General features: G+C 38.1%; 1 protein-coding gene and 1 pseudogene across 4 annotated transcripts in view; one reads left to right on the forward strand and one right to left on the reverse strand.

The window, feature by feature from the left end:
• Positions 1-25,782, reverse strand: part of LOC131523534 (NACHT, LRR and PYD domains-containing protein 3-like) — a 454,982-nt pseudogene that overhangs the window by 343,175 nt on the left and 86,025 nt on the right.
• The window catches only part of cdc42bpaa (CDC42 binding protein kinase alpha (DMPK-like) a), a 61,636-nt gene continuing 37,971 nt past the window's right edge, over positions 2,118-25,782 (forward strand). For all 4 annotated transcript variants that reach the window (XM_058749896.1, XM_058749900.1, XM_058749899.1 and 1 more), the window contains exons 1-5: positions 2,118-3,288; positions 10,482-10,573; positions 17,395-17,478; positions 17,578-17,673; positions 18,310-18,458. In XM_058749896.1, the coding sequence (XP_058605879.1) occupies positions 3,111-3,288; positions 10,482-10,573; positions 17,395-17,478; positions 17,578-17,673; positions 18,310-18,458 (599 nt within the window). In that variant the 5' untranslated portion in view covers positions 2,118-3,110. The remainder of the gene's footprint in view (positions 3,289-10,481; positions 10,574-17,394; positions 17,479-17,577; positions 17,674-18,309; positions 18,459-25,782) is intronic.

Here is a 25,782-nt window from a genome sequence, read left to right on the forward strand (position 1 = left end):
TAAATTCTAGACTTTCTGTCATTGTAAGATATTTAATGAGACAGTCCAGTTAAAACTGCGTTGACCTTAATGTTTTGAATACACACCATCATAACAAAAGATCTTAGGCCCAAGACTTTCAATGACTCATTAAGCCAAACTATTATTTCTAGCTATAGACGGTTGTTTTGGAGGGTGGGGTGTTGCTTTGATTTCTCCATGCTGCAGATTCTAGCACATCAATTAATTAGATGATCTAGACTGAAAGTGGTATTTCTCATTTTCTAATTGCATATGAAAAGGGATCAGAAGGATTAAACCAACAATAACACTGTCCCGTGTTTTAGCCTTTTAATCAAGAGCCCCAATAAACACAAAAGGTGTTAATGATGAGCGTTATAGAAGCTGTTCATTGAAACCAGCCCAGCTACACACATCAATGTTTACTGCTATGATGGAGGGCTTCATTTGATCCACTATCAAGACTAATAGAAATGAAATTAAGCTGTTCAGCCAGACAAACTGTTAATATACAGTCTGCTTTGACTTTCTTTGCTTGAAAATGCCAAACTCTGCATCACAGTTTGCCATAAATTCTGTTGATTCATTCATTCTGAAATAACTCTTCACAACTTATTTCCATGAAGTTCATGCAGCCAAGTAGTAAATGAATCACTGAAATGACCAGTAGGTGCCTCTGCTTTACCATGTCTTAAACTGTCTGGACAGACTCGGTGGGTTTTTTAAGCCCGAAGGGGGAGCTCTGGCATTTGTAGAAGTAACCAAAATGTAGTACTGCACAATTGTATGCGCTATACATATGGCGTCACATTATTATATAGTTTTTAATTATTATTACATCATAATAACATATTATTATGATATGGCCACCTTTATTTATACTATCAGTTTTCAGAGCTTCAACTTTATTTCCTTCATTGGTAATTAAATTCAGTGTGGCTTAATAAATTGTAATTCATTTAGGACTGCAGGTTGTGACAATTGTGCCACTTGCCACAATAACTAAGTGTTACTTAAACATTTAAGCCAGCAATTAAAGTTAACTTTTTAATTTTATTACATTATACATTTATTGTACTTGGAAGTTCACAGATACACTCTCAGAAATAAAGGTACAAAAGCTGTCACTGGGGCGGTACCTTTTCAAAAGATACATGTTTGTACCTAAAGGATCCATTTTGGTACTTTAAAGGTACATATTAGTACTTAAAAGTGCAAAAGTGTACCTTTTGAAAAGGTACCGCCCCAGTGACAGCTTTTGTACCTTTATTTCTAAGAGTGTATTATACAGTAAACGCATGTTTTCAGTATTTTACATTTCATAAACATTTTTTAAATATGACAAACATGCCCTAAATAAATGTATTAGAATTTAAAATATACAAAAGAATGTTAGAGTTTTCCATTTGTATAGATATAAGTAAAAAAAAAACACAAATAAAAATAAAATGAAGATAAAAATGAATTGAGTGACCATATTGTTCTAGAATAGACAGACAGACATACTTAATACCATGAAGAATAAACATAATCTTAAAAATGAAAGTGTGAACACATGTGACCCCGACCTGCCCCACCCCCTCCAAACACCCCACCCCCATTCCTAAATTCCCTGCTTAAGCAAAACAGCTATTATAGAGTGTATTTACTGTATGTATTTTTGTCTGTATACATGTGTATTTATGGACGCACATTTATGTTTTTTTTTATTTTTATGGATGTGTATTTGTGTTTATATTTGTGTCTGGTTTTGTGTATTTTCAAAGTGTGTCTCTATGCGTTTATGTGTGCAAGTGTGTTTGTTTGTGTATATGTAAATATATTTGTTTTAATTTATATGTTATTTCTTTAAAGTTTCATAAAGAATGTATCTATATCTGTATTTATGTATGTTTTATAGGCGTGAATGTTTATATACATGTACACTATGTTTATGTAAATGCATGTATATATGTTTATTTACATGTAGGCTTTGTATGTTTATTTTGATGTGTATGTGTCTGGATGTGAAAGGAGGTGTGTGTGTGTGTGTGTGTGTGTGTGTGTGTGTGAGAGAGAAAGAGAGAGAGAGAGAGAGAGAGTGTGTGTGTGTGTGTGTGTGTGTCTAGTCGCCATGTTTCTCCTCATCATTCCTGAAACACAGTCAGCGGCGGCGGGCAGATGAGAGAGAATCACCCCGTCACCCCGCATCCACACCATCACCACCATCACCATCCTCCTCCTCCTCCTCCTCCTCTTCATCCCATCATCATCATCATCATCATCTGACGGACTTCATCCCGCGGGCAGGACTTACGTTTGAGGAATTATTAATGGGAAAAGGACTATGGAAAACTAAGCGACACTCAATCGGTGCATTTGGAGAACTTCGCTAAACTCACTTTTTGCGGACATAAACATATTTTATCAATCTTTTCCACACACGTAATGCCTAAATGTCACATTTGAGGGGCGTGTCACGTTATTTCTGTTTGTTTTGAGGAAAATTCTCTTTGAGGATGAGCTAAAATCTGTTAGCTTGCTAGCCGAACGTCTTTATTAGCCGGATCATTAGCATCAGTTATTTTAACCTGTTAAAGTTGAACAAACTGGGAATGTTTTAGAGTCTGTTTACTTGACATGGTTTGACACTAGTACATGTTAATATTAATGCACGATTTTTTTGTATTTATGTGAGAGAAAAACAGTTAGGATACATTGTGTCGCGAGAATGTTGTTAGCTCGTTAGCTTGAGTAACGTAGCTAGAGAAAAGGCACTTAAATGTATGTAAATTAATATTTACAAAACGCAAGAGATAATTTACAGTTTTGCACAAAAGTGCGAGGTCTTTTTGGATAAATGGCTTAAATTGTCATTTTCCCCGTCATTTGGTGGTTTGTTGGTCACTGAGTAAATTAAAAAGATGTAAGTTAGTGAGAAGTTTTATTTGGGTATGAAATTAAAATTCGTTTTGAGTTTACTGCAGTTTTGTGACTGCATTTTCCTTTGATGATGGGTGGTTTATATTTATAGCTATTTTCAGATCCCCTCCAAAGAGTTCTCGCGCATTTGCATCTATTTTAATAACATTACACTACTACATATTTTGGACTGACACTCGTTTTGAACCATGTCTGGAGAAGTGCGTTTGAAAAAGCTGGAAAAACTGATTCTGGATGGTCCTGTCCAGTCCAATGGACAGTGTTTTAGTGTGGAAACTCTTCTGGATGTTCTCATCTGCCTTTATGATGAATGCATCAACTCCCCACTCAGAAGAGAGAAGAACATTGCTGAGTTTTTGGAATGGAGTGAGTATAATGCTTTAAAAACATGTTTCCTAAAATCAGTGCATTTCATATTTAAACTGTATTAAATCAGTTTATTTCATGCCAAGACTATTTTAAATCCGTGCATTTAATGTTTAAACCCTATCAAATCAATGCATTTCACGTTCAAGGCATCTTAAACCAATGCATTTCATGTTTAACCCATAGTAAACCGATGCATTTTATGTTAAACCCATACCAAATCCATGCATTTTATGTTTAATGCATTGTAAATCATTGTATTTATTGATTAAATGATCTTATTATGGTACCAAACCTAAGTTCAGTAGATGTTTGAGTTTTAAAGTAATCATAAATAAGGATATTTCACTGAAGTTCATGCAACAAATGACTTTTAGCCACATTTGGCAGCACTAAATCATAGGTGTGTGTACAGCCCTGGAAAAGTCAAGTAGCAACATGCTGTTAAATTCTGAGCCATCATACCAGCACGTTGAGCATGGGGCATGGATTGAAATTAACCTCAGAAAGGGAGTATATGATATTGGAATTTGATTAAACAGTGCCACAAACCATTTTGTACATAAGTACATGTGCTATTGAATGTCTTGAAGGGTTAGTCGAAAAGTAATGAACAAAATCTACTTCTGCCTGTGGCAAAGTGTTCTGACACTGAAGGTTGTGCTATTCACGGTCTTGGTAATTGATCAAACTGGTTCCCTGTAGGAAAGGCTATGGCTGTGTGAATAAGATAGAAAAAGACCCCAGGCTATTCGGTGTCATTCTCTATATGCATAACAACACTGCTGACGTCTCAAATGTGAAATCTCCCCCCGTTTGTGCTATACAAAGGATTTTTCCAAGCATGGAATATGACGTTGACTTGTGTGGTGGTAAAGTTGTAAATGGATTAAAGGAATAGTTCACACAAAAATGAAAATTCATCCTCAAGCCATCCAAGATGTACATGAGTTTGTTTCTTCATTGGAACAGATTTGGAATTGATTTAGCATTACGTCAATTGGTGCCGTCAGAATGAACAGTCCAAACAGCTGATAAAAACACAGTAATCCACACGACCCCAGTCCATCAATGAATGTCTTGTGGAGCAAAAAGCTGCATGTTTGTAAGACACAAATTCATCATTAAAATGTTTATAAATTTTAATAGTTGCTTAAGGGTCCTCTCTCCGTAATATTGCTTCCTCCAGTATAAAAGTCGCTTCGTCTGGATGAGGAGAGTATTATGCACAGATCAAGCAGTGTTTACAAGTAAAAACAGTCTGAAACAGTTATAAACAAATACGTTGGTGGATTTTGTGTGAGAGGACAACAGATGATGATCTGTGTCACTGATGAAGTGTTATGGATTATGGAATCACATTTTGGCCAGAAGCAACAGTTTAAAGTTAAAACTTTGTTTCTTGCAAACATGCAGCTTTTCTTTAACTGATGGACTGGAATGGTGTGGATTGTTGTGATGTTTTTAGCAGCTGTTTGGCACCCATTCACTGCAGAGGAGTCATTGGTGAGCAAGTGATGTAATGCTACATTTCTCCAAATCTGTTCTGATGAACAAACTCATCTACATTTGGATGACCTGAGGGTGAATAAAATTCCCGCGAATTTTCATTTTTGCATGAACTATTCCTTTAATAACTGTGCTGGGGAGTATTATAAAGTGACCATCATGTGACTACAATGCAACTAAACATATACAGTGTAATGGGAAAAGTAGTTGCATTGTTTGAGTGTTTAATCAGGGGCCTCCTGACCCAGCTTAACTAAAGAATATGACTTTAAACTCGTTACATTTTTAAGTTGAGTAGGAAATGACTGGAGCTCCACATCACATTCTGCTGTGAATGATGCTGTTTGTTTGTTTATTTTGTGGCCTGACTTGCAACTACCCTGTATGCCCTGAATCGTAAACATTCCTTCCCCGGAAACAGAAGTCCTGACTGATGCACACAGTACATACCAAACAAATGTGGCAGAGCTTGAGAATAATAAACATCCACTGTAACACAATAATACAAAGGATAGATCATATTTGTAGGGGCCAGAATACAAAGTGTGACTCCTTGCACTTCTAGACATTTTAAGCTGAAAATATGCTATGTCTTAGGTTAATGCTTTGTGATTGCATTTTAATTCATTTCTTCTTGTCAGCCTTTCTCAGAATCGTAGATGCTGAGATATATAGAAGAGCTTTCCGAGATTTTTTGCATATATTCTTCAGGGCTTGGCTGCTGCAGTAATGGAAGGAATTTGTAGGCTCTTCAGGTAGTTGATTTATTCTTTAGTTATAAAACTTCAATTCTGCATTTTAAAATGCTGTAAACAGCTCTCTCTGTTGCATTAGGCTAAAATTATCCCTGCACACCTTTCAGCCACAGGTTGGTTGGAGACGATGCCAGGGCAAGCTTGAACTCGTGCCCAGATCATCAGCCAGATATGTGTTATCTCTGTCAGGGTCCTGGGACGACCACATGCTTCAGATGGGATGCTTTAATTTAGTTATCTGACAGCTGACAGTTTTAGAGATGGTGTATGCAATATCCATCATGGTTTGATTTATAAAGTCTGGATGAGAAATACATAATGCGTTCATGTTGAAATGTCTCTGTTGGTGTTGAATAGTCTATTCTAGTCTGGGTTGGTAACCGAAAGTTTGTAGGCTCAAACCCAATAAACGGTACTCATGAGGAAAACTTTTACCTTCGGTTACCTCAAATCTCGCATCAAATTATTATAATGTATAATGGGCAAAAAAAAGTACAAACTGTATTAGAAAAATTAGGCATTGATTTTGTCTGCTTTAACTATTTACTCAATCAGGTGATTAATGATGCTGATTATTCTTTTTAGAGAGATTCATATATCAGGCATCCTTAAAAATAAAATAAACACATCAGTTGACTAATTAGTAATTAGTTTGTCGATTTCATGCTCTCTCTGCTGATTGGAAAGAGTCCTGAACACTTGTATTTTAAGGCCATTGTAGGAATGTGCAAGTCACAGATGCCGTTCGGGCCCAACTGTTTGAAAGAAAAGGCTGACTCGGTGAACGGTGACTAACAGCTACCCACTGGTATTTGAAGAAGTCTCCCTGTGTAGTGAGTTTCCCTGGACAGCTGGTTTAAATTGACAACCCAGGCGGTTTTATATGGCTGCCCTGTCACAGCCCCAACTTCTGCTTTTCCAGTGTTCTAGCTTTCATATGTACTGGATACGTTTATTTACGCAGGTTGGGTTTGCTGTCAGGTAAAACCGGTCTCATATTTTGGGATTAGGTTTGTATTAACTTTGGGAGGTTTCTCGTATTCAAAGGTTAAATCCTCCTCATCACGAGATTTTCCTTTATATTCAGTCCTTATTTGTATCTGTATTATAGCAAGTCAACGCTTGTTTAGGAGTGTCATGTGCTGTGATTGGCAAGACCAATATGATTTTAGGAATGGAAATAATCTTGCTGTCTATCCTGAACAGATTGGGTTTAGGACCAGACTTGTTCCTCCATTGTTATTTGCTCTCTCGCAGATGAAAATGCTAGTGTAAACACCAGTAGTTGTTTTTTAAAAATCCGTTTATGTTTCATGACATTACTGATCTTCAGAAAATCTGGCTGGCTTATGTTTGGAGATCATGTTATTTTTGTCTTTTTTGGCATGACCTAATGTCTTTTTGAGATTAAACACAATTTAAATATTTTATCCTAATAAATTCACACCCTTAATTGTTATGATTTTAAGGTAAACCCTGTAATCATTGTATTAACTTGCATTATATTGACATCTACAGGTTCTTTTGTTTGTTTGTTAGTTTATTGATTTCAGATTTTTAACCAATGTTTTTCAAGTTATTTTTGTTGTAGCTTTTAAATTATTGTACCTTAATCATAATATTTCAGTTTATGTAATGGGTCTTAAATTAATAGTTTTATGTATATGAAGTAACAGTACAGACATTGAACAAAAGCTGAAGAGGTCTGACTATTTATTCTATGCCGGTGTTTGTGCTATGCAGGCATTTCACAGTAAAAATGCTATTGATGTTGGAGTTGAGCAGAGCAGGTTTGAACACGGCACGCGCTCACGAGTATATCTGAGGTCTTTCTGCAGTCTGGCTTTAAGCGCTTCTTTCCCTCTATGGAAATTGTGTTTTAATGATCCTGCCAGTGTCTTTGCCTTTATATGGTCTCCTAATGCAGGTCTCTTGGGTATTGCTGGAGATAGATGGTGTGGTTCATTTGATTTGCAGCTCTGTGTCCTCTTGCGCTGGAGCCTGTGACAGTGATATATATACACAATGAGCTTTCTGCATTCAGATCTTTAATGAAAACCGACCTGTGCGTGGTGCAGTTGTTTTGGATACTTTGGAAACAGTGTAGGTTCTTCGTTTGAAGGCTTGACCTTTAAACTGTCCTTTATAAATAGACTTTATACACTTTCCCTGTTTGATGCATTGGAGGCCGTGATGGCAGTTCCAGGTGGTCTGTTTTCCATCTGTTTCTAATGCCCTGTAAAAGGATGCCTGACACGGTGGTAACATTTGATATTCACGCCATTGTTTACATGTAATTTTGCTCATATCCCACAAAGCTGTGTGTGTAGATTTCATATCAACAACTCAGTTGCCTGACATTTTGGCTAATGGAACTCATCCTCTGCAGCTTGAAGTGTTACGTCTTGTTTGCTTCATATTAGGTCGTCCATCTCGGAGGACATCATTTTCATCATGATTTTGCGAAAAATAATTCGTATATCTTGTATCTAGGGCTGCACGATATATCTCACCAGTAAAGCCGGTTCCGTGATTAGCGGTAAATCTCCATCACCTGTTTTCAAATGGAGCGCCATTTAATACACAGAGCCGTACTTTACTGACAAGCTATGCAATTCGCGCTCAAAATCGCAGAAGAATCGCCTGCTTTTTGAGAATTGACACTGGCTGTGCCACTATTCTTAACCAGCTACAGCAATAAGGAACTAGACATTTTGATTGTCACTTGGTTTCTGTTTCTATTACGATTTTCTGGGTAGTTCCAGTGAAACCTCATTGATCCAAAATCCACATTAAGCCACTGTAATTTTCTTTCATTTTAATACTCATTGTGGATTATTTGTCACTAGAATAATATTGTTGCATTGCAATTAGGATGTGGTGTTAAATTACTTGGTCAAATGATAATTCATTGATCAGAGGTTAAAACCAGCCACCAACCCAGATCTTTATTGCAACTTTATCTTTATTACAACTGTTGTTGCTTTCTGTCATTTTACAGTGTGTTAGTTACACTTTTAGAACCTCTTGCTGTTTGTTAGTAAAGAAACAACACACTCTTGCCAAAGGCATGACAGTAAATGCACATCCTAGTCAGGTGATTTCAACAGGAACGTGGAATCTGGAGTTGCGTGTTTGACAAGAGAGATCAGATATACTATATTTTCTCCAGTTTCCATAGAAGTGAGGCAGCACCATTAGTGAGGGATTTCTGATGGGATATAAGCAAACTGCTTTGATTGAAGTTTCCTTGACTGTTTTTCAGTTTCTCTCTCACACAGAAACAAATTGGATTAGATAACCTCTTAAGATTTGAAATGAGTAACAACACTATTGTTGATTATTACTTAATAGGTGCTGATACATAAAAATGAGCAGTCATATGTTATCTACTCATGGTTTTGACATCATAACCATTATAGTAATTTCTGAACAAGCAACTTAGTTTACATAAATGGTCTGAGTGATCTATTTATATGATATTATGTGGATATTTTTAATGAGAACAAACAATATTTTTGTTCATTTTTGGGTGAACTGTTCGTTTAAAAACCAAGTTTGTTTATAACTTCAGTATTTTGGAGCCTGCTTTGGTTTCAGCTAACTACATCAGTTTTTTTTTTTTTTTTTTTCAGGGTTAACTGAATAGCACAAGGCTCTGTGTCTGTACAAGAGACTGGATTTAATGCAGTCCAAGTGAAAAGAGATCTGTCTTTGTGTCTGATCTCCAGTGCTGGCAGTCATGAACTCAATGTGACTTTCATTGAGCAGAACAGAGTTCATTCATAAGCAGCACACAGCATTGTAGCAGTACGATCTTACTTCAGTAGAACATACAAGCCTTTCCTCTCTCTATCATACAATGATTTGTAGTTTACCTGATACTTATTGAGATCATTTATGGACTCAAAAACATTTCTTAAGTTTTGGTAGAAAATGGAAGTGGAGTTTGCCAGTGCAAAACTTGCCACATGATGCAAAGGTGTTCTGAGTGGTTGTTAGGGTCTTGTTAAGTCAAAAAAATCCCACCCCCAATTCTTTGATATTCTGATCATGGATAGACTGGTTAATCCAAAGAAAAACATTGAAATAAAGGAAAACTGGCATTAATTTAACACATTTTAATAGTTCTTAGCCTAATTTTTGGGCTTAAATGTATAAAATTCAAATGAGTTAATTGCTCTTGGCCATTTGGGATGGTGATCACATGCATCCTTGAGTTGAGTGCATCCTCTTCACAGGTTTCAATAGAAACTCCTTGCACATCTCAACCACACAGTAAATCATATTTTGTGTGCTTCATAAAATAATGTAGGCTAATAATTGATTTTCATCCTGCAGTAGCCCCATAGGTGTTGTCGATGCTTTGTGATTGACACAGCCATGATTTGCAGTCTACTATATACAAACCTTGCTATCAGGATCAGTCACAATAACAGGGTAAATGGCAAATTTGTGCTGCCATTCATGATTAAACCCACACTTCTATGGCAAGCCATTTCTCTCTAATTACATGTCAGGGGAAATAAGAGTATAGGCCTGTAAGCTGCTCATTATCGCAAAATAAAACCATACCACCTTGAACAGGTTTATTTTTTGAAAATGGCAGGATGAGTGTATTATCCTTCTACTTGCCAAATAAACAAATAAGTGGACATGAAATATTGGAGTTATTTTATCATGTGTGGAAAACAAGTCACAGTGGCCAATTTTTTAGCTCAATCCCTGCAAGACTTTATTGCAGTACACCATCAATCTGTCCTTCACACCTGCTCAGAGATGCCTCTGAACTTTTGACTTGTGTGAATGTGCTGTAACTGAAACTGCTACAAAATCCCTTCAAGAAGATGAGGCCCTTATGGCACACCGTCATGAAGTGATGAATTTGAACGTCTTCAGTAATAACTTCTTCTCTCTCTCTCTCCGCAGCCAAACCATTCACCTCTAAAGTGAAACAGATGCGATTGCACAAGGAGGACTTCGAGATTCTGAAGGTCATTGGTCGAGGAGCTTTTGGCGAGGTAAGTGTCCATCTTGTGTTGAGATTCTGGTGAATGACTGGATCTGAATTCCCATACTATGTAGCAGTGTCTCTCAAGTGATGGGTTGTAACCCAAAAATGTTCTAAGTTTTTATTTTTTTTTATTATTATTAATAAACTTTTGTGCAATGAACAATTTTGTTATTATGCTGGGTTGCCTTAAAATAGTATGTTTTAGTATGTAGTTTAGAACTTTCCAGTGCTTTTACCAGTGAACTACATACTCTACAAAATGTAAAAGTGTGTGAATTGGGATGCAGCCAGTCAGTCGTTTAAGTGCCAGAGAAGTGGCCAGGACCCTTGTGGTGCCATTGTTGTTTTTTTGGGCAAAGAATTCATTCCCGACCCAAAGGCATGCCAAGTTATTTTACGTGTCATAAACTGAGTAAAGTACAGTTTGTTACCCTGTCAAAATGTGAAAGTGTTTAACCTGAGTTAACAGTTTAGCAGCCAAAATCAACCTATTTTCACTCTTGCATATTTTATGTTTGCAGAGCGTGACACCGTCACCATCTGCAGAATGAGAGCTGCACTGAGCAGATGCTGATCAGTGTCATGCTCTCTGAACGGAGCTCTTTGTAGTTGTCAAAGGGTCGTCTCTGTGTTAAGGTTGACCTGTCACCCCGGCCGCCCTGTGCCGCCCTGATCCTTCGTAAAGACACTGACAGGAGCCAGGCTGGAGTGCATAGCTTAAATCTCTCGGAACATCTCTGGTTCTTCTCTGATAAGTGATTAATTGACGATCGACATTAATTTAATCGATTATTGATTGTTGATTAATCAGTTTCATAGCTGGGAGACATGCGTACATGCGCTTTCGTCTTGTACCCTCATGCCATTAACAGTTGTTTTAAAAAAAATACATGTAGCTTTAAATTATTGACTTTTTTTTTATTTTTAAGTTACATTTTCAGTGATGTGTTTCCATTTAAGGAAAGTTAGTTAATTAGTGATAAATTAGGTTATTTTTTACTACTTCAGCAGTGGTAATAGTAGAGGACCAAAGTTAAAGATGCCAAGTACTCAATAATCTGTGTTCAGAGTGAATAACAAATGTTCTTGCTATTGCTTTTTCCCCTGGTTTTCATTTAAATTGCTCGCTCTTGTCCACCCACACATCTCGTACTGTTGACAATGTTATGACAGAAGTTAAATGTCATTTGAGTAATAATTAGTTTTCCAAAACTGTATTTCAAAGGCTGCATTGTGGGAATTTGACCCATGTAAGGCTGTGTGTTTCAAGGGCACAATGCCAGCGCTCTGAATGCTATTTTTAAAGTCAGTTTCCAGTCCCTGGGTCCTTTCGATCAGATATTTTCTTAAACTTTTAACAGATAGTCTAACTTCTCTTAGCGACCGTAAACTGAATTTTAAGGTCCGTGCCTTTGGGATTTGGTTTATTTTAAATCCCTATCAAGTGTATGGAAGAGAGAAGAGCGTGATTTTTGTCTGGAATAATGCTTGTATCCTGGCTCGGGCTGGAATGTGCAGACCTCTCAATGCGTGCTTGTTTTGGCTTATTTAATTGCAGGGAGTGAATCACCGTTGTTTCGCTTGGACACCTTAAATTCAAGACAAATATATGTCCATTCCACTTCCCTTCCTTTTCCCATGATGCTTACTCTTAAACGTTGATCCATTGTGTGCCATTTAGGTGAATGTGTTTGGATCAATGTTCTCTATAATTTAGTTTTTGCTCAGCAAAACCTGTCATTTCTTACATTATTATATATAATAATTATATACTATATATTTTCAGGGCCTGAATTTCGTTTTTTAAACTGGGGGGGAATTCCCCCCTTACATGGGTCACATGGGGGGGATTTAAAGATGGGGGATTGATAAATTGACACATCGGGGCTAAATTAATCGTCTTCATTTATTTATGTCTACAAATTTTAATGTATGGTTTTTAAAACAGCTTAATTTTTCATGCTCTCCTCCAAATTGACATTAGGAACTGTATTAAAACTATTTATGAATGCCTTTCAGAATCAGTGTATTTCATATATTCCAGTTCAATTACTTTGTTTTTGTTTTTTTTTATTATTTTTTAAATTATTTTATTTTATACAAAACACATCATGATCTCCTTCTAACTGACATTAAGAACTCAACTAATATATGTCACTTAATGTTTCATTATTTTGAGTTGCTTTCAGTTTTATGCCTTCTGAATGAAGGAATGTCTCAGCTTTCTAAGATATGGGCTAATTATTTTTTTCTAATGTTTAATCAAAAATTATGATAAAAAATTAGCCATCCCATTACAGGGTGATATTTGACTCAAAGTGATTTACAGGGGGAATTTTATTTTTATGGTATTTTTCTAACTTTATTAAAAGTATGTCATCTTTTTTGTTAAATTTTAAAAAATACATATTTATAAGCTTTTTAAAATTTATAATTAGAATAAGAATAATACGATAATCAATTTAATCAGTATTAACAAAATTAATTTGTACAGAGATGGAGCAGAAGAACACAAAAGTGGCTTGTAGGTGTATTTTCAGACGTTTAATGAGCCTCAGAGTTGGTATGAGTACAATTAAATTTATAAATTCATGTTGAGATTAATATTTTAAATATACAATTTGAATAGGTTATAGAAATATTACATTTGAATAACTGAAAGATACGTCAAAAATTAAACAAATTGCCAGCAGGTGGCGACAAGTCACTGGTTTGATCACTGAATCATTCATTAAATTGATTCGTTCGAACGGCTGATTCATTCAGGAATTATGGAAGTGACTGTCTTTATGAATGGGTAATTGAATCACTGACTCACTAGATTAGTTTAAAAACGCAGGTTCATTCATAAAGGAGACGCCGCTGTGTTTGAATGGAGATGCGCAGCGGCTCAGCTGTGGCTATGATTCAAACTATTTTCATCGACGACATAGAGCAAAATCAGGCAACAGAGTTATAGTCAGACAATGTAAGTTACTTAATATTAACTTCTTGTTTACTGAACTGTTGTATTAAATCAATATCACATTTACAAACTCCCTTACTAATCATTAAATCTGTCACTCTCCTTAGTTCATCGCGATCTCACAAAGTTCCATTATAATCAACGAAGCTCTCTACACTGCATAATGAATCTCTTATTTACATTGTGTCTACTTCCTTCATTTATGAAAGGATTCATGAGATATGTCTGTGACATTACTCAACTCTGCAAATCTAAAATAAATATTTTTTTCATAGTCGCACGCAGTAGTTTTCAGTCGCATTTGCGTGCGGCTCAGAATATAAGAGCGTGTCACACAGCCTTGTGTGAATAAGATCAGAGCGACGCAGGCCGCGGAGAGCACGCCGGTGCTGCAGGACTCAGCCACAGTCAGAGAACACCGGTGCAGCGCTGTTTGTGGAATTAAATTCTAAATTAGAGACGGACTGTTTGAACCGGTGATTTCTTTTTTCGCTGATGTGAATGTATTTCATAATTTGATCTGAGATTAAGCAAATATTGTGCGGGAATTTCTCGCATTATAAAAGTTAAATTTGCGGGAATGGTTTAAATTATGCGCAATCCCCGCAATCCCGCGCCGAAATTCAAGCCCTGATTTTATATCTTATATTTTAAGATTAAATATTGAATAAGTCATTACATTGTCCTGTATATACAGTTGTGCTAAAAATTATTAATACCCTTGGTAAATATGATCAAAGAAGGCTGTGAAAATAACTGCATTGTTTATCCATTTGATCTTTCATTCAAAAATTAAAAAAAATCTAACCTTTAATTTAAGCGCAAAAAAACTAAAATAAAAGTGGGGGAAAAATCACATTATGAAATGAATATTTTTCTCTAGTACACAATGGCCACAATTATTGGTACCCCTAAAAAATTCTTATGATTGAAATATCTCTGAAGTATACTGGTGCATCTCAATAAATTAGAATGTCGTGGAAAACTTCATTTGTTTCAGTAATTCAACTCAAATTGTGAAACTCGTGTATTAAATAAATTCAATGCACACAGACTGAAGTAGTTTAAGTCTTTGGTTCTTTTAATTGTGATGATTTTGGCTCACATTTAACAAAAACCCACCAATTCACTCAATAAATTAGAATATGATGACATGCCAATCAGCTAATCAACTCAAAACACCTGCAAAGGTTTCCTGAGCCTTCAAAATGGTCTCTCAGTTTGGTTCACTAGGCTACACAATCATGGGGAAGACTGCTGATCTGACAGCTGTCCAGAAGACGATCATTGACACCCTTCACAAGGAGGGTAAGCCACAAACATTTATTGCCAAAGAAGCTGGCTGTTCACAGAGTGCTGTATCCAAGCATGTTAACAGAAAGTTGAGTGGAAGGAAAAAGTGTGGAAGAAAAAGATGCACAACCAACCAAGAGAACCGCATGAGGATTGTCAAGCAAAATCGATTCAAGAATGTGGGTGAACTTCACAAGGAATGGACTGAGGCTGGGGTCAAGGCATCAAGAGCCACCACACACAGACGTGTCAAGGAATTTGGCTACAGTTGTCGTATTCCTCTTGTTAAGCTACTCCTGAACCACAGACAACGTCAGAGGCGTCTTACCTGGGCTAAGGAGAAGAAGAACTGGACTGTTGCCCAGTGGTCCATACAAGTTTTGTATTTCATTTGGAAACCAAGGTCCTAGAGTCTGGAGGAAGGGTGGAGAAGCTCATAGCCCAAGTTGCTTGAAGTCCAGTGTTAAGTTTCCACAGTCTGTGATGATTTTGGGTGCAATGTCATCTGCTGGTGTTGGTCCATTGTGTTTTTTGAAAAACAAAGTCACTGCACCCGTTTACCAAGAAATTTTGGAGCACTTCATGCTTCCTTCTGCTGACCAGCTTTTTGAAGATGCTGATTTAATTTTCCAGCAGGATTTGGCACCTACCCACACTGACAAAAGCACCAAAAGTTGGTTAAATGACTGGCCAGCAAACTCACCAGACCTGGAACCCCATAGAGAATTCCCATTTCCACCATCAGGGCAATAATTAAAAATTTCCAATCAACAGAAAATGTTACAAATCTGCCTGGAAGAGGACATGAGTCTATTTTGTCTTAAAGCAAGGTGAGGAGGATAGTTTGAGTGGCCAAAGACGCTCCAATGATCATAGCTGATCAAGAAAAAGTCTAGAAAAGAAAACACTTTCATCCAAAAACAAACTCCACCATATTCATTTGCTAAACACTACTGGAACTTCAAACGGGACTGGGTTCTATGGTCAGATGAAACTAAAAAATGATCTTTTTAACAGCAAACACTCAAGATGGGTTTGGTGCACACAGGGATAAAAAAGTATCCCATGTGTACAATGAAATATACTGTTGTATCTTTAATGTTTTGGACCTATTTTTCTGTCAGAGATCCTGGGTATCTTGTTTGCATCATGGCATCAAGTATTCTGGTATTCTGGTATCAAATACCAACAGATAAAAAATTTAAAACTGACTGTCCATGCTGGAAATCTTACAATGGGCTGTGGTTGGATCCTCCAACAGGACAATGATCCACAAACAAACATCAAAATCAAAACAAAAATGGGTCACTGAGAACTAAACCAAGCTTCTGCTATGGCCATCCCAGTTCCCTCACCCGAACCCTGTAGAAAATGAGTGGGGTGAACTGAAAGAGAAGAAGCACCGTCATGGAGCTGGGAATCTGAAGGGTCTGGAGTGATTCTGTATGAAGGAATGGTCTCTGATCTCTTGTCAGATGTTATCCAAACTCATCAAACATTAAAGGTGAAGACTCAGAGCTGATATCTTGGAAAAAGGAGGTTGCAAAAAGTATTGAATAAAAGGGTATGATTAATTGTGACCAATGTTTATTAGAGAAAAACATTTATTTCATAATGAGATTTCTCTCCCATTTTAAATTCTTATTCTCCAATGAAAGGCTTTGACTATATTGCCAAAAGTATTGGGACACCTCCTTCTAATGAACAGGTTTGACTACTTTAGTAATTTCAACGAGTGCAAATCTTAATGTTAAAGCGTATAATGATATTCTAGGGAATTGTGTGCTTCTAATTTTATAGCAACAGTTTGGACAGGACCCTTTTATATTCTAACATGATATTGCCTCTGTGTATAAGGCAAGGTTCAAAAAGAAATGATTGATTCAGTCAGAAATCCAAATCCTAATCCCAGCTGAAAACCTCTTTAAATGCAAACCTTGAGACAAAAACTCGTCACCAAACACCAATGACTTGTATATATGTGTGCAGTCATTTTAGACCCTTCCAAAACTGTTGCAACAGAGATGGAAATACAATTTTTAAATACACGAATAATGTTTCCGTCTTTGTTTCCACACTTGTGTCCATATGGTATATGTACAAGTCATTGGTGTTCGGTGATGTACATAAATGCATAAACATGCCTATATTATACACATACATACATAAGTCATAGTTCAAAGTTTGAGTTATTAAAATTTTGGATTTGGGCTTTCAGTGAAATTGTCACTGGCTTTAAATGGAATTGCTGCCAGCTGATTGTGTTTTTACTTGTTGAGCCATGAGTTTGCATTTTTGTGAAGAATGCTTTCCTCCCTCAATACAAGTTCTATTATGATTTCGTGTGTGTGTGTGTGTATACACCCGTAGTAACCTGACCTGCCCTGTAACTCAAGGTTTACACTCCACTGTCACTGATAACCACTTCCATGTGTGATCTGGAAAACTAGATGGAACAAAAGCAACACAAAGTGGCTTATCATCTTATCAGGACCTCTAGAAATCCCCTCGTGCTTTCTTAATGGAGGAGCCGGGTGTCAGATCTCTGTGTGTTTTCCGGTGTGTTACAGGTAGCAGTTGTAAAGGTGAAAAGTTCAGACAAGGTGTTTGCCATGAAGATCCTCAACAAGTGGGAGATGCTGAAAAGAGCAGAGGTACAAACTCTTGGGTCTTTCCATCTCAAAATGAATTAGTTTGGTAAGAAAAGCTTAATTTTGAGTGTTTTGTAAACAAATTTGTCTTCTTGATTCCAGACAGCGTGTTTCCGGGAGGAGCGGGACGTGCTGGTAAATGGAGACTGTCAGTGGATCACCAGACTGCACTACGCCTTTCAGGATGACAACTTCCTGGTAGGCTTTTGCCCTCTGGGTGCCTATGTATATATCTGTCTGTCTGTCTGTCTGTCTGTCGTTTAAATCTATCTGTCTGTCTGTCTGTCGTTTAAATCTAACTGTCTGTCTGTCGTTTTATATCTGTCTGTCTGTCTGTCGTTTTATATCTATCTATCTGTCTGTCTGTCGTTATCTATCTATCTATCTATCTATCTATCTATCTATCTATCTATCTATCTATCTATGTCTGTCTGTGTCGCTTTAAATCTATCTATCTATCTGCCTGTCTGTCTCTCTTGTTTTATATCTGTCTGTCTGTCTGTCGGTCTCTCTTGTTTTATGTCTGTCTGTCTGTCTGTCTGTCGTTTTACATCTATCTATCTGTCTGTCTGTATGTCTGTCGGTTTACATCTATCTGTTTGTCTGTCTATTGTTCTGTCGTTCTATCATTCTATTGTTCTTTCTATCATTCTGTCTATCCTCCTGTCTATCTGTCATTTTATCTGTCGTTCTGTCTAGTTCGATATCATTCCATCGTTCTCTCTATTGGCGGCTCTAACTTTCAGTGTACAATTCTGGGCCTGCACATTTCTGTTGTATCTGGTGTCTGACTGATTTTACACTATTTAGTTCTGATATGTCTGTTTTCTGCAGTACCTGTTGATGGACTACTACGTGGGTGGTGACCTCTTGACTCTTCTCAGCAAGTTTGAGGACCGTTTACCAGAGGACATGGCTCGATTCTACCTGGCCGAGATGGTTCTAGCAATCGATTCTGTGCATCAGCTCCACTATGTCCACAGGTGAGACCATTCTGCTCGTGAACCGGCCTAGTTTTTACTTGTCCTCCTTCTTTTCTTTTTTTTTTGTTTCTGCCGCACGACATTTGGAGCAAATTGCATGGAAATTATTTGTGTGTGCCGGTCTGTGGGAATGTGAATTCTTTTGGGAACACAGGAAGTGACTAAATTGTTCTGATTTCAACAATCATAGAGGACAGTTCAGTGATGCCTTTGCTTGCTAAGTTGCTATTGCGTTCTATACATGGAGCGCACACTTCCAGGGATAACGCTCGGAGGCGCCTGGCCTCTCAGATGTGGCTCCAGTGGAATTGATTTATTCTGGTCTCACTAATTGCAGGCTGCTGCTGCGGAGCCCAACAGAGGTCCGTGTGCCGTACAGTATGCGCTCTGGGAACTCGAATAAGGACAGTAATTACAGGTTTAGCCACCCCGGCCATGAGAGATTTGTTTTGGACAATTTAAAAGGGGTACGATACTGTGGGCAACTCCCTTCCAAAGAAGGGAAAATAGACAAAGTTCCATTTTTACCCACGTTTAAGTGCGTTGTCCAGTTTTGGACAGATTTACTCAAGCTTGAAATGAATAGTTGCATAACCTCATCCATAGTAAAACCCAAAGCTAAACTTTAGGTGCTGAGTAGACCGGACTGACAAAGGGGCGGGCCTTCCATTGTTGTCATTTATGCAGGAAGTTGCCTATTTGTAGGCCAGGCTGTGAGTTTCCTGTCATTCTGTCCCCCCATGCTGGATACTTTACAGTTGAGCGAGTCTGTTACGTATCACACAAGTTTTTCTGAGTGTTTTTACTCTCTCAAGTGCTTATTATTCACTGTTAGAATATAAATCACATGTTTTTCCCCTGCAGCAACGTGCTTGAGTTGATGCATCCATCTACATTCCTGCTGTCCAGTTAAAGCTGTTTGCGTTTGAGTGGTAGTCAGCTCTCACACCATATGTTCAGTGATAAACTGTGACACGTTTTGGCCAAGACAGCTGTTCCTCTTATCTTACATCTCTCTTATGTGAATGCACTCGCATGGCTGCACTGGAGTTTTCATGGTGTGATTAGGAAGAATTTGTGTTTTTGGTTCCCTATTTGGAGCTTTGTGTTAAATATATTTTATCAACAGAAAATTGAAACTGACCCCGTGTACCTTCTTAACACATGTTCCTGGTCTTAGTGTGCACAATTTTGACTGTCTTTCTGACCATTTGTTTGACCATCTGACCGTTTTCCATAAAATTGTTTGTGTGGAGTGTTATAAATTCCAGATGTGGAATAGGAAGGAATATGTTTTTTTTTTTTATGATATGCACCCTTTAAAACAACAGTTTTGAGCTTTGACTAGTTGTCTAGGAGGCTATTGATTCATTTGCCTCTCCAATTAATAGCTTATTGTTTTTTTTAACAAAAACAAAAAGTGTCTTCATCATGTTTCTTTATTAGGACTACTGTGAATAGTTGACAGTGAAACAAACAGCAAAACGATGATGTTTAATTCGCACTTTTCTGATTGTGCTTTATGTTGGTGACTACAGCCAACGGCAAACTAACACGGGCATTCTGCGCATGCATGAGAGGAATTAACTGTCTATTTCAGCAGCTATCAATAGTATATATTCATCATTCAAAAGGAGAAACCGAAACAAAGATATACGAGATAAACACATATGAAACGTAAACAAATCAGCGCTTGCTTACTATTTTGAATATCAGCAATGTTGATAACTTTAATCATTTTAAGCGGCCCATGTTATGAAAACATTTGCGTATTAGAATGATTGGGAAAGATTACGTAACATTTAAACAGCCTTCTGTTTGTACCACATTCATTTACGTGCTTGTTTTCATCATTTTCGCTGTAATTCTTGGGCACTGACTCGTTTGCTAAACTGAACATCCAATCAGAGTTCTCCCTCTCGCGACGGTCCCGACTCCCGACGCCGATTCAACATGTTGAATCTGGCAAACTACCGCCGACGTGAGCCGACAAGTGGAACACACCAAACAAACTAGCCCAACCGTTGCTCGCCGCTGGCCGTGTGTCCCGGCCTTAAGGATAAATGTGAATATTTGCTTGTTCAGCTCCTGTCAACTGGACTCTATGTCTGTAAACTGAGCGCACTGTTGACCACTGCACCGACCTGTTCACCAGAGGTCAGCGCTTCAGCTTCCACATGACTTTCATTCCACATGCAGACAGATATGTGACACGCCCCGGACCAGCCCTCTGAACACCAGCAGACCAGCAGCAACCATCTCCTGAATGCAGGGTATTTTGAGCGCCTCCCCTCAGCGTCTGGCTATGAGCGAGTCTGCCCAGCGTCTGAGAGACATATAACACTCATATTCCTCTGACAGGCCAGCGGCGTGTCTGGGATTTTGACACCTCGTTGTCACTTCTGAGGCTCTGACAGCCACAGCACTTCCATCTGCAGTCTGGCTCGGCTCTGATCATGTGAGCTCCAGTGGCTTCACTCTTATTGGTGGTTGATGCATTGATTTGCTGCTCATTTACATAATGTTTTCATTATGTTGGCCACACTTACTCGTGTTGCCTGAAATCACTAAATTTGAGTGAAATTCTCTCAACTAGCTGTCAGCTTACCTTACCACTGGACAGTTGATTTCTTTTGCACTGCCGTCATGGCTGTTTTGATCTGGACAAAGATTTCACGATCAGCTAAAGCCAGTAATAAATGGCTTTTGAATGTACACAAGAAAGACTCATGCATAAGGCATGTTTTAGGACTTTTAAGATTATTTGCATTGAGACAAGTTCATGACAGTTAAACACATTTCCTCCACCAAAGACTTGTTACTGTAAATGGCCCAGATGTTTTACCATTAAAATGTTTTAACCTGCATTTCCAGTAGTGATTCTGATCAGATTATTTAATATTGTATTTATTCATTTTTATTTTCTATATTATTTATTTGTTTTTTTTTAATTTATATATATTTTTAACCGTATTGCATTGAAAAATACTGCAGTATTATGATTTGTATTTAGTTTCAGCATAAATTAAAGGAGGTGCAAATGTGTTATGTAAATACTTTACAATTTAAATAATATCAGTGTTTTTTGGGGGGGGTTTTGTTCATTACAGTAATTAGATTTATTTGGCATAATGTTAATGGTAAAATTGGGGGAAGGAATGTCTCAATAAGTGCTGGGTATCATTCAAAAATTTTCGATACCGATACCTTGAGTTCGATATCGGTTCCTGAACGATACTTTTTCCGATACCAATTTTATGAAATCAGTTTTAACAAGATTACATTATCTCAAAAAACTTTGGTTTTATTTTTTCAGCTAGTTGACATTTATACAGACTCAAAGTCTTATCTCCTGAGCCACTTGCTCAAAGGAACAAAATATATCCAATACAATAAATCAGTGCAAATAGTTTTAATAAAGTTCAAATAGTTTTCAGTTTACACATCTGTTAGGCTACATTTACACTAGTGCGTGTTCGTTTTAAAACGCATAGCTCAGACAGAATCATCATTTCTATTCATATACAGTGAGGAAAATAAGTATTTGAACACCCTGCTATTTTGCAAGTTCTCCCACTTAGAAATCATGGAGGGGTCTGAAATTGTCATCGTAGGTGCATGTCCACTCTGAGAGACATAATCTAAAAAAAAAAATCCAGAAATCACAATGTATGATTTTTTAACTATTTATTTGTATGATACAGCTGCAAATAAGTATTTGAACACCTGAGAAAATCAATGTTAATATTTGGTACAGTAGCCTTTGTTTGCAATTACAGAGGTAAAACGTTTCCTGTAGTTTTTCACCAGGTTTGCACACACTGCAGGAGGGATTTTGGCCCACTCCTCCACACAGATCTTCTCTAGATCAGTCAGGTTTCTGGCCTGTCGCTGAGAAACACGGAGTTTGAGCTCCCTCAAAGATTCTCTATTGGGTTTAGGTCTGGAGACTGGCTAGGCCACGCCAGAACCTTGATATGCTTCTTACAGAGCCACTCCTTGGTTATCCTGGCTGTGTGCTTGGTCATTGTCATGTTGGAAGACCCAGCCTCGACCCATCTTCAATGCTCTAACTGAGGGAAGGAGGTTGTTCCCCAAAATCTCGCAATACATGGCCCCGGTCATCCTCTCCTTAATACAGTGCAGTCGCCCTGTCCCATGTGCAGAAAAACACCCCAAAGCATGATGCTACCACCCCATGCTTCACAGTAGGGATGGTGTTCTTGGGATGGTACTCATCATTCTTCTTCCTCCAAACACGTTTAGTGGAATTATGACCAAAAGTTATATTTTGGTCTCATCTGACCACATGACTTTCTCCCATGACTCCTCTGGATCATCCAAATGGTCATTGGCAAACTTAAGTCGGCCTGGACATGTGCTGGTTTAAGCAGGGGAACCTTCCGTGCCATGCATGATTTCAAACCATGACGTCTTAGTGTATTACCAACAGTAACCTTGGAAGCGGTGGTCCCAGCTCTTTTCAGGTCATTGACCAGCTCCTCCCGTGTAGTTCTGGGCTGATTTCTCACCTTTCTTAGGATCATTGAGACCCCACGGTGAGATCTTGCATGGAGCCCCAGTCCGAGGGAGATTGACAGTCATGTTTAGCTTCTTCCATTTTCTAATGATTGCTCCAACAGTGGACCTTTTTCACCAAGCTGCTTGGCAATTTCCCGTAGCCCTTTCCAGCCTTGTGGAGGTGTACAATTTTGTCTCTAGTGTCTTTGGACAGCTCTTTGGTCTTAGCCATGTTAGTAGTTGGATTCTTACTGATTGTATGGGGTGGACAGGTGTCTTTATGCAGCTAACGACCTCAAACAGGTGCATCTAATTTAGGATAATAAATGGAGTGGAGGTGGACATTTTAAAGGCAGACTAACAGGTCTTTGAGGGTCAGAATTCTAGCTGATAGACAGGTGTTCAAATACTTATTTGCAGCTGTATCATACAAATAAATAGTTAAAAATCATACATTGTGATTTCTGGATTTTTTTTTTTAGATTATGTCTCTCACAGTGGACATGCACCTACGATGACAATTTCAGACCCCTCCATGATTTCTAAGTGGGAGAACTTGCAAAATAGCAGGGTGTTCAAATACTTATTTTCCTCACTGTATAATATATTTCTGCCACAGTGTCTTCCAAGTTAAACCAAACTTTTATTTTGACGGGTTGATTACCTTTACGGTTGTGTGTGTATATGATATGACGCTAGTTTTACTCAAATCAAATGGTAAAATGTTCATGAAGTGACTCTCAGAGCAGTTCTGGAGATGTTGTTCATGTGTTTATGTCCTCATTTAGTGAGACGGCAGACGCTGAAATCACCATGAGCATCACACGTGCTTCAGTCTGTGTGTAGTAAACAAAAGCGCGCGATAGCAGACTGCTTCGTATGCATTCGAATCGCTCTCGCGGATGTCAAACACTGATCAATCTGCGCTGCGTCGCTTCTAGTCAAACACATCTAGTGCTGCAGTCTTATTGGCTCACTGACGTTGATGAGATTAACCCCTTAGGTATCAATTTGGTACCGAACGGCAAGACGTTTTTCGATACTCTATGGTATCGAGGCAATGCGGTCAGTGCCTAAAAAGTATTGAACTCGATACCCAGCCCTAGTCTCAATGCAAAATATCTTAATATCCCAAAACATAGACTTAAATTTTTTTTATACAAAATATAATCTCACTTGTTTTGTTTTTTTTGTTTGTTTTTTATTTTGAAGTGAAATATAACTTGAATGTGCTCTTAGTGTGGATTTGTTCTTTTGGGTGGGTTATATTCAGATTGTCATACTATTAGACCAAGATGATATCTGCAGATGTTTTTGCATCTGTGCTGGTTTGGAAGAAAATCTTTTTCTGCGGTATCCCACAATGCTGTGCGCTTAACTTGACCTGCCATTTCCAAGGGGAGTGGATGTATCAGAAGCAATATCAACCACTCCTTTGTGCAATTGATCAGTCTTTTTTTTTAATAACTATATTTTTTGAGATTTCTGAGATTATAAAATGTGCACAACTTGCTGAATTAAAAGTGTGACAAATTGTAGCATACCAATGCTTGAAACATCTATATTGTTACATACCACATACTGTTTAAAAATAAATGAAAGGAATTATACCATACTGCACAGTATTCTAATATTCCGTAACCAAAGTGTGTCGTGAGATCCTGAGGGCACTTGAAGGGTTTCTGATTCAGGGTGTGGTGTGGCACAGCTGCACAGCCTCTTGGGATCGCCAGGATCGTCCATCTTCGCCTGGAATTTCAGGAGCTCCCAGAGGAATGAACAGCACTGCAGCTTCTGAGGCGAGATCTCAAGCCCAGATCCTCGACCACATCTCTGATCACCATCTGCAGAATCCTGGAGGCCGCAAGAGAAAGCCCCCTCGCATTCCTGCGGTCTCTTTCACCAGGAAGCCGACACTGAAGTCAGCAGTAAACTACTCAGTGACCTTTGTGTGGCTGTTCACAGCTTTCTCTTCTTCCAGTGTAGCAACTGTGAGGCTCGAGTTTATGAAGTACAGTGACTGTCCAACTGGAGGAAATCATCAGTTACTGTAGGCTATTGTGGTTTAAGAATGTGAAGTTGTGTCTCTTCTTGTAAGAGTCTTCTCAGGGGTGTTTTGGGTGGGGAATTAACCTCTCCATCACAGCTCTGCTCCAAGCGATTGTGTAATCTGGGTTAATATTGATTCAGGTGTGCATGTTTTCTGCTCGAATGAGTTGTTGGAGGAGAAAATCAGGCCTGGAGCTCATTGTGATCATAAGGTCGGCCTCTATCGCATTGGCAAACACACCTCTCAGTCATTCTGAAGCTCCTGAGATCTTCACTCTAGTGTTTTAGCTTGGTTTGTTTGTGATTAATCCAGTTATTGACCTTCCCCTGGACTGTGTGCAGATATTGATCAGAATTCCTGAAGTTCCATCCCTTTTCAGTCTCTCTCGGGATGATAACCTGATGGGTCGGGACAGGTCCTCAGGGTCTCTGAGAGTCGACTGCCAATAGCTGCCATTAGATAATGATTGGAAACACCTTAGTCAGCATCCTCATTCTTCATTCTTTTCTCTTTTTTTGGACTGGGAATTAAATGAGCTTTAATGAATATGTGGCTTTGCTTGTCTAAGGCTATAATTGTGGAATTTGAGATCTTAAAACTAAAAACTGTGGTGCTATGAATCTTAAAGGGTTAATCCACCCAAAAATAAACATTCTGTCATTATTTACTCACCCTCAAGTCATTCCAAACCTGTACGACTTTTTTTCTGTGGAACACAAAAGAAAATATTCTGAAGAATGTCGGTGACAAAAC

This window comes from Onychostoma macrolepis, chromosome 17 (assembly GCF_012432095.1).
Source record: "Onychostoma macrolepis isolate SWU-2019 chromosome 17, ASM1243209v1, whole genome shotgun sequence".
Lineage (NCBI taxonomy): Eukaryota > Metazoa > Chordata > Actinopteri > Cypriniformes > Cyprinidae > Onychostoma > Onychostoma macrolepis.